Source organism: Eschscholzia californica, unplaced genomic scaffold (assembly GCF_041429995.1).
Source record: "Eschscholzia californica isolate CP2 unplaced genomic scaffold, dmEscCali1.0.p SCAF_4, whole genome shotgun sequence".
NCBI classification, from domain to species: Eukaryota; Viridiplantae; Streptophyta; class Magnoliopsida; order Ranunculales; family Papaveraceae; genus Eschscholzia; species Eschscholzia californica.
In genome coordinates, this window is record NW_028238461.1 from 37,075,379 (window position 1) to 37,084,774 (window position 9,396).

Genomic DNA, 9,396 nt, shown 5'->3' on the forward strand with positions numbered 1-9,396 from the left:
TTAAGTGCAAAGCACATAAGTAAGCTTTCCTGCTCATCAATTTCATTACACAAATTCAGACAATATTATGGTGCACGACAGAAATATACATGGTCCAAAGATGGACATCGAGTGAAATATGGTCGATTTCAAGATTTGTGAAAATTTATTGCTGAGACAAAATAGTTTGGCAACTAATAAGAGCATTTAGCCGAAAAGAATGACTTACTTTTCATCATTTTCAGCATTAGAAATGTCATAAACAACACTGACATAATGGCCGACTGTTCTCAACGTGAGACCAGGAAATCTGTGAGATCCAACAGGTCGATGATCAATTTGAATAAATGGCCATCTCATAATCTCGGCAGCTTCACATTCTTCCCATCCGTCTCCAATCACGCAGAATTGAACATTTGAGCCACTAAATCGTTCCTTGATCCATGAAAAACATTGAGGTTTCCCCACATCCCATGAGCTATAAACTGAAGAATACCGAAAGCATCGATATAGATCATAAAATAAGAGAATGAACTGGAAGATATAAGCATCACTATATGTATACATATATATGTATGTATACAGGAGACGAGGAGAGGATCAACTGACCATTTTGATGAGTTATTAAATTATCAAGACGGAAAAGCAAGCACTTGACCAGGCTGGGTATCAGTGATCCAGAAGTAACTAAAATATTTACATTCCGGGATTTACTATCAGAGGAGGAAGTAACTCCATTAATAGAGGCAAGCGGAGGACTTAAGACCTCGTTTACCTCAGAAGACTGCTCCAAGAAGGCTCGAGCTGCACTTAAATAATCACCATAAGTATACCTGATGAATGATTAGATAGATGGAAATAGAAGCACAACTACATTCCAAACAGTTAAGTTCTAAATATATCAACATTACTGTTCATACATCATACGGATAAGAGACGGGCATTCTTTTAATCTTCAATATAACTAGAAATTTATTCTCGTCCCAATCGAAACTAAATCAGCAAGGATTGACCATCTTATCCCCACTTGTTATTGTTTTATTCATGTGAAGAAAGGTACTACAGAAATTTTTATCAAGGTGCTTGTAGGCAGGGGTGGCCCTGACTTTTCGGTGACCCGGAGCGAGGTCTGAAAATGTGGCCCTTTCTATCAAATTGTAAAACGTATAAATGTATTTACATGAAAACAATAAGTACCGCAAAATATTTTCGTCATATTTATATAACAAAATAATGTTTTTGATAATTACAATCACTGAAATTTTGTTCTTCTTAAATTTTTCGATGCAAAGTCACTAATAATCAACGAATAATCAAGACTGTCAGCCATATTCTTCTCAATAGATAATGTATCTAACCCGTTTAACCTTTCTTCTGACACAGTAGATTGAATATAAGACTTAATCAACTTCAACTTAGAAAAACTTCTTTCTGCAGAGGCAACAATAACTGGTATCGTTAACATAATTCTATAAGAAACCCATGTGTTCGGTTAACAACCTTTCATATCTTTCAAAAAATCTAGCACTTCAGTTGGTCTTTTAATCTCATTTGGTAAAAGACGCTTCAACACTTTAAGTTCAGAAAATAAGTCTAGTCTGTCTATGTCATATGACTCATTATGCTTGAAAAAGGTTTCAAGGCGAACACATGAATATCTCAAATCACCATCATCTTGGGAGTTTAACTTTTTTTTAACTCAAACAGAAAACTAAATATTTCTTTGTATTTCTAGTTTGCTCGAATCTGCTCTTAAATGAAGAAAGAGTCTGATCTAATATGTATATGTAATAATTAACTCTAAATGCTTCTTCAGGTGACATTGATGGATCTTCACACGCATTCTCGTCAAACTGTTTCTTTCTTCGAATAATACGTTTTTCCCGAAATGTTATTTCAACTCCCATTTTAATGGCATTCTCTTTAGCTTCAACCATGCCTTCTTCAAATCTCACTTCTCTATAATCTTCAAGATAACGAATGAGTCCATTCAATTTCTCTAATGCAACATCAATATCTATATCTTCAGTTTGAAGTGTTTTGCTAACAGAGTTTACCGCAAACAATATATTATGCCAAATAACCATGCTCAAAAGGAATTCAAAATTTTCAAAGTCTTGATTTAATATATTTTCGGCATCATAAACTGCTTTTGAATCATCACTTGTCTCCACCAATTCTTCTAAAGCTTCTCGTAATTGTGGAGCTTGAAACCTAATGTCTTGGAAGCCATTTTTACTTAACATTTTTTAAATAGGTTAAGCTTCTCGTAATCATCACTTGTCTTCACCAGTTTTTGAATCAACACTTTCTACTCTACTTTCCCATAAATCAAACAAACTGTTGGGTCCGCCATTCATTTAAAGATCATCAAATTTGGTGGCCATTTTTACTTAACATTTTTTAAATGGGGCCCTTATAATTTTCTTAGAGAGTTGGACTTCTTATATATTTCTTACAGGAACTAATGTATCGGTGGCCCTTAAAAGTCGGTGGCCCGAAGCAACACTTTGTTCGCTTTAGCCCAGGGCCACCCCTGTTTGTAGGCTACTTTCGTGGATAGACACATCCAAGATAATTAGTATAAGTTGTACTTACTACACTTCTCCATAGGGAATTATTAGAAGTGTAGCATCTGCTACAGCCAAAGGCAGTTTATGGGTTTAGCCGTTTAAGCCCCAATATGGAGATACAAGAATATACTTACAATTGAAAATCTTTGACTCGAGAGGATGGAAACTTTTAAGCTTTTCGGAAAGAATATATATATATATATATATATATATATATATATATATATATATAGTATATGTGTGTGTGTATGCGCGCGCTCTTTGAAAAGAATGTGTGTGTGTGTGTGTACACACACACACACACACGAGGGTATGACCCTTGCCCGCCGGGCATGGGAAGTTCTATCAGTGAGTAATCTCAACCGTTGGAGATAAATTCCGAAAGTATCTTAGCTATTAGAGAGGGTTAAAGATAAGTTTGGGAGGTATAATCGCAAACCTTTGAGATAAGTTTGAGAGGTGTAATCTTAGCAATTGAAGATAAGTTTAAGAGATAAAATCTCAACCCTTGATAATAAGTTTAGGAGGAGTAATCTCCATTGAAGAGGAGGGCATATTCTAAAAAAAGATACCCTCCTCCCTTATTTTATATATATATATAAAGAGAGAGAGAGAGGTAGAAACAAAATTACATCAGCTTCACATACCTGAGGAGAGCCATCTATCTGTATACCTATCTGTCAGCTCATACAGATCATCCCATTGCTTCATCATATCTTGATCAATAACTTTATCCAAGCCCTGTAATAATGAAGTTAAAAACTAAAGATTTTGCAGCGCTGTAATTTCAAAAGATACTAGCTTTCAAGGGTGCAACAGGTAGACAAAAGAATAGAATCTCAACCTTTTACCCCTAGTTAAGGTCTTCCCCAAGTTATTCTAGACTGCCATATAATGTCGACCTATTTAATCTAATGATTAAAGCGAATTTCTTTTGTTCCCCACAGACGCAGAATCACAATATTCGTGATGTGATTAACATATTACATTATCTGCTTGCTAAAAACGAAGAAAATAAAAAGGCTATTCTGTTACGAATAAAAGGATAATAACAAAGGAATTTTCTTGCATCACCTGCGAATATTTACGGGCAATGAGACGGTGTCTATATGCCAACTTCTTTTTGTTGAGATCGTCATGAGGAGAACTAACACAATCATTAGCGAAATCATAATTTGACAAATCTTGCCCATCGTCGTACTCGTCCAATGCAGCAAGGAATGGTTTATTGTAGTTCTCAATCTGTTCCAGTAATCAACATAAAACGAGAATTAAGAAACCATTTCCTAGGTGTAACGTAAATTGAGATATTATAGTCAATCCCATTTCTTTATTGATCATTGAGATTTTATTATCCTTTTTTAAAGATTGCATAAGAGAGTGTGAATGAGAATTAAGAAACCATTTCCGAGGTGTAATGTAAATTGAGATATTATAGGCAATCTCTCCTCCCTCTTTCAAAAGGTAGTTAGCTTTCTATCACTTACTTACACACGTTTCTTTTCCTTCAGACAATCTGATTTGTCTATATGAACTTCACATAATCAAATTACAAGTCATTCAGAATGGAATGATGTACACCTCTAAGAAAGAGTTATTACATGTCTCACTCATATTTCTAGGATGTTATGATGAAATTTTGTTGACACTACGACAAGGACGAGGTTAAGTCCTCCAAAGGATTTGGCTCATCAAAAAAAAGTTATAAGCTCGGTTTATAATCCTCGTAGATTTGTAATTATGAATCGACAATCAAGCTTCAGAGTTAGTCATGGAGCAGAAACACAAATAAATAATACTAACATAGTAACATTGACCGGCAATTACAACATAGAGTCATATATAATATTAATTTAAAGGTAGAATGGTTTCTTAAGCAATCTCACGTGTACCACACTGGTTATGGTATGTCCTCAACATGCACTATGCACATAGGTTTCAGATTTTCGTGGAACCTTCATTCTATGTTTTTCTACTCTGAGAATTACCATATATTATAAGATTCACATGTTACAAATATAAAGTTCATACAAAAATGTTCACTCACTTATCTGTGCTTATAATATAGTCGGTGACAAGATGTCAAGATATTATATCTATAAGTAGACTTCATTGTCTTTTATATTATACTGATTATATGACCGGGTGATTCATTTCTGACTACATATATCATGGATGCTTAATTAGTTTGGGTCGGCTCATCGGCCAATCCACCCGAGTAACTCATGGATCGGCTAATCCACCCGAGTAACTCATGGACCGGATGGGGAACAGGAGTACACCTATCCCACGCCAATATCCCAAGCCAACTACATTGAACTACATTTCTAGACCCTAACACAAGAACCCTAACACTAGAACCCATATAACCACCACATATCATACTTAAAGAAGTCTCCCCTCAAACCCAAAGATTTATATGAAACATAGCCAACAAAGAAATAACAATTGTTAGCAATCGACTTACTTGTTCGTAAAAGAAATATTCATCACAGATTTGAAGAATGTGTTTTTCCCACATCTTACCAATTTCTATACCCTTTTGAACGTCCTTGGTACCATTGAAACCTACTGCATATGTTCCATTCAATAAAGATTTCAGTAATATTAGTGTCTCATCCATATCCCATATATATACATTCATCTTCTCATTCATCCTATCCTCACTTGAAATCTTTGCCCTTTTTCCAGGATTTCCTAAATTCTCATCCATTTCTTCTTCCCACCTGAAAAATATACACACCAAACCTAATTAGTATTTCTCAATGGTTGTTACTTGGTACTTATGAAAATTTACTAAAAGATTAACTTTTTATCAGTAAGAAAATCCCAAGAAAATCAGACCTAACTTATGGGCAAGAAGTTGTGGGTTTTTACATTCAGGAATATAAATCAAATTGTTTCCTTCAAAAACCCTAGAGTGTTTTAAATTGTTATAGGAAGGAAAAACAATCACCTATTAAGTAAAAAGAAACTACTACAAGCAAGAAACCCAATTTAGGGCTAACTAATAAGCTAATTGGGTTCAAACAGAACGAGAATTTGAAAGTGATAAAAATTAAGGAGAATGAAAGATTTCCTAAGAATGTGACCTAGTTGGATCTTCTGGAACAGAAGAAGATTTGTTCCTCTGCTTGATCTAAGCAGCAAAGGGGCCCTGGCTCTTATTTTTTCAAGAGATTCGATGGTTACGGGGAGGGGGTCGGGTGTTGAATAGTATTTATCGAGGGGTTGGGCAAAAGACCCAAAATGGGCCTATTAATAGGAACCCAGTCCGCGTCAGAAGAGGAATATGAGGCAGGTCCATGGCATCAGGTCTCTTAGTTAAAAGACGAAAATCACCTCGTTTATTTTGGTATTTACTAATATACCACTCAGATCTAAAAGACCCTTTAAGGAAACAGTTCATCTCCTTCTTTCATTTACTAAGAAATTTCATCCTCTCTCTCTACAAATTATTTGAAACCGTATCTTCCCACTCATCTTCCTCATTTCGGCTCCAACAAAATTCCATCGGAAAGCTTTAAATCTCTTCAACAAAGCCATTTACAACAAACAATCTGCTTTGAAATAGTAAGTTTTTCTACTCTCTCACCATTATTACACAAAAAACCCTAAATCTGTACATCTTTCATCTTTGTCTCTCCAAAAACGTTTATTCTTCTCACATTTCTTCTTAACTTTCTCGTTTGATTTGAGAATCTTTCTCGGTTGATTTTTATTTCAAAACCCTAAATCAAAGAAATTTTTGTTTGATTATTATACAAGAACCCTAAAAATTTTCAGTTTGATTTTTTTAACAACCCTAAAGCTGAAAAATTTATCCTCTTTCATTTTATTTAAGAACCTTAATTCTTAGAAACTTTCAAGTTTGGTTATTTAGTAAGAAACCCTAAGGTAGATTTACTCTCTCTATCCTAAACATAACCTAAATCACCATAACTTTCTGTTTTTGAAAATCTCTAAAAATGGTAAAATAACTTTTGTTATTGAAAACCCCTAATGTTCCTGGTATTTTTTCCTTTAAAAAACCCTAAATTGTTGAGGTATGTAACTTAATATTTGCAGTCTAAATTCTTGGTAAAATAACTTTTGTTATTGAAAACCCCTAAGGTAGGTTTACTCTCTCTCTCTCTCTATTCTCAAGAACCCTAAGCCCAAGAAAGAAGAAGGTATGCAACTTAATATTATTTTTTTCAAAGTAAATGTTTTTAGAATGGTACATAATCTTCTGTCTAGTAAATTGCTTGATTCCTGGTAAAAAATCGAATGTAAGAAACCTAAAGGGGTTTATACTGATTTCTCTACTTCCTATAAAGTTGTTTCCTGTACACTCTTTTATTCCCAATACATGAAGTTATGCACTGGAACAAAGATTGATTTCTGGTAAAACATTTCATGTATTGTAAACAGGCTTATTCCCAATTAATAACACACTGTACCTATCCCAATGTAATGAAAAAATGTATGTCCATGAAATAACATTGAACTTTTAGTGTTAGTTATAATGTGTTTGTTATAATGGCTAACACAAATTTGTTCCTGGTTTATTTTGTTTACAGACTCCAGCTACGGAAACTACTGAAGTACCCGATCGGTCTATACCGAAGAAACAATAGGAGAGAGTAATAAAAAGAAAGGAAAGTCCTTCCGACCTGAAGTAGGATCAGCAAGTGAGATGAAAAACAAACCTTCCGGCCTTGCGGCAAAATTGCCGAAAGGTTATAAGTATTTACAATACCTAGCAGCAGTTGAAGATAGTTTATTCCGAGTAAATACATATTATAATGCACATTATATGTTATGTATGAGAAATTAATTTGTGTACAAGAAATAATTTTATCCATAAACGTTCAGGAAATTGATTTGTGTACAGAAAATAAATTTGTGTACATGAAACATATTTGTGCACAGGGAAGAAAGTTGTGTACATCGAAGAAAATTGGGTACATGGAAGAATGTTGGGTTTGGAGGAGAATCCTCTAGTACAACCAGAAATGCACTTTCAAATAATACATATACCAAATATTCCATTTGGGGAACAAGATATTATTTACTAGCAAAGACAAACTTACATTCTTATTGACTTGAATAAAATGTATAGCAAATGTACATTTTTTAAATTTGCAATACATAAGAAATTTCAAGGAAATATATTTGTGTATAGGATATTTGATACTACAATCATTTATGTGTAACATACTTGTATTTCATTCTAACTGCTCTTACTACAATCAGAAATGTTCAGGAAATTGTTTTGTGTAAAGGAAATAAATTTGTGTACAAGAAACATATTTGTGTACAGGGAAGAAAGTTGTGTACATTGAAGAAAGTTGGGTATATGGAAGAATGTCGGGTTTAGAGGAGAATCCTCTAGTAAACCAGAAATGCACTTTCAAATAATACATATACCAAATGTTCCATTTGGGGAACAAGATATTATGTCTAAGAAAGACAAAGTTACATTCTTCTTGACTTGAATAATATGTATACCAAATGTTCGATTTTTTAATTTTCAATACATAAGAAATTTCTAAGAAATAGCTATTTGGTTGTGTACTAGACAGTTTTGTACTGAGAATTTTCTTGTTTACTGGGAATTATTTTATGTACTGACTGTTTGGTTATGTATTAGACACTTTTTGTACTGGGAATTTTCTTGTGTACCGAGAATTGTTTTATGTACTAACTATTTGGTTATGTACCGGGCACTTTTGTACAGGGAATTTTCTTGTGTACCAAAAATTGCTTTATTTACCGGAATTGTTTTATGTATCTGATTTAAAAATACATGATTTTCTACTCTTTAAATTTATACTTTCCTCATTTTTAGTAGTTTTTTATTTATTTGTTTCCATATATTTTTTTGGTAGTTTCCCGTTGATTTGATTCTCTCCGTATTTTTTCTTCTTTTTAAACATATTTTCCCTCTCCAAACTTAACTTCTTTCCTTCTCTCAAACATTCTCTCCTTATATGACGGACAATTATAGGATATTCTTTCCAAAACGTAAATTATTTTCAAAGAAAATTTGTAAGACATTTTACTTTGTATTGTACATATTTTTGTGTACAAGACACTTTTGTACTGAGAATTTTCTTATGTACCGGGAATGGTTTTATATATTAGCCATTTGGTTATGTACTAGACACATTTGTACTGGGAATTGTCTTGTGTACAAGGAATTGTTTTATGTACTAGCCATTTGGTTATGTACTATACACTTTTGTACTTGAAATTTTCTTGTGTACCGGAAATTGTTTTATGTACTAGCCATTTGGTTATGTACTAGAGACTTTTGTCGTGGAAATTTTCTTGTGTACTGGGAATTGTTTTATGTACTAGACACTTTTGTACTGGGAATTTTCTTGTGTACCAGGAATTATTTTATGTACTAGCCTGGGAATTTTCTCTCTCCATATTCCTATTTTTATTCTTTTTGTGTACCAGGAATTGTTTATGTACTAGCCTTCCCAGTATCATAATCAAGTCGATTTGAAAATTTTTATATACATAAATGAAACAGTTTTGATTACACTGATCCAATAATTTCAATCTTACAAATCACTTAATAATAAAAAAGAAAACAACAAAATTAAGAGAATTTAGGAGAATAAGTATAGAGATCGAACACCCCAAAAATCATATTGTTCTTAAAATTTGTTCTAAACCCAACACCCAAATTAAATTTTCAATCTTGAATCCAGATCTAACCCTCTCGGATCTTCACCCTAGAGAATAATTTTGATACAAAACTGTTGTTGATTTTAAACTTGTTGTACTGCTAGAGAGATAAAAAAAAAACAGATCTAAACTTGGCGATGAATCTCTCTCTAAAACTAAT

The 9,396-nt window shown here is 33.3% G+C and overlaps 1 protein-coding gene across 2 annotated transcripts; it reads right to left on the reverse strand.

Annotated features, from left to right (window-relative positions):
• On the reverse strand, positions 1-5,774 carry EYA (eyes absent-like protein). 2 transcript variants are annotated; one of them, XM_086673262.1, is made up of 6 exons: positions 5,645-5,774; positions 5,020-5,278; positions 3,627-3,794; positions 3,200-3,293; positions 589-783; positions 1-464 (listed from the first exon to the last, which is right to left on the reverse strand). In XM_086673262.1, the coding sequence occupies exons 2-6, from the start codon at positions 5,263-5,265 to the stop codon at positions 205-207; spliced, it is 963 nt and encodes a 320-aa protein (XP_086529388.1). In that variant the 5' UTR covers positions 5,266-5,278; positions 5,645-5,774; the 3' UTR covers positions 1-204. The 2 variants fall into 2 exon arrangements, with proteins under 2 accessions (XP_086529388.1, XP_086529389.1); XM_086673263.1 differs by having other exon boundaries at positions 5,509-5,774.
• Between the last annotated feature and the right edge of the window lie 3,622 nt (positions 5,775-9,396).

Excerpts from the sequence above, each read along its gene's own strand:
- EYA (XM_086673262.1), bottom strand. The coding sequence starts at position 5,265 with ATGGATGAGAATTTAGGAAATCCTGGAAAAAGGGCAAAGATTTCAAGT. Across the intron at positions 3,294-3,626 it reads TTGCCCGTAAATATTCGCAG|GGCTTGGATAAAGTTATTGA; the intron begins GTGATGCAAGAA and ends TCATTATTACAG. Across the intron at positions 784-3,199 it reads AGATAGATGGCTCTCCTCAG|CTCGAGCCTTCTTGGAGCAG; the intron begins GTATGTGAAGCT and ends ATTTAAGTGCAG.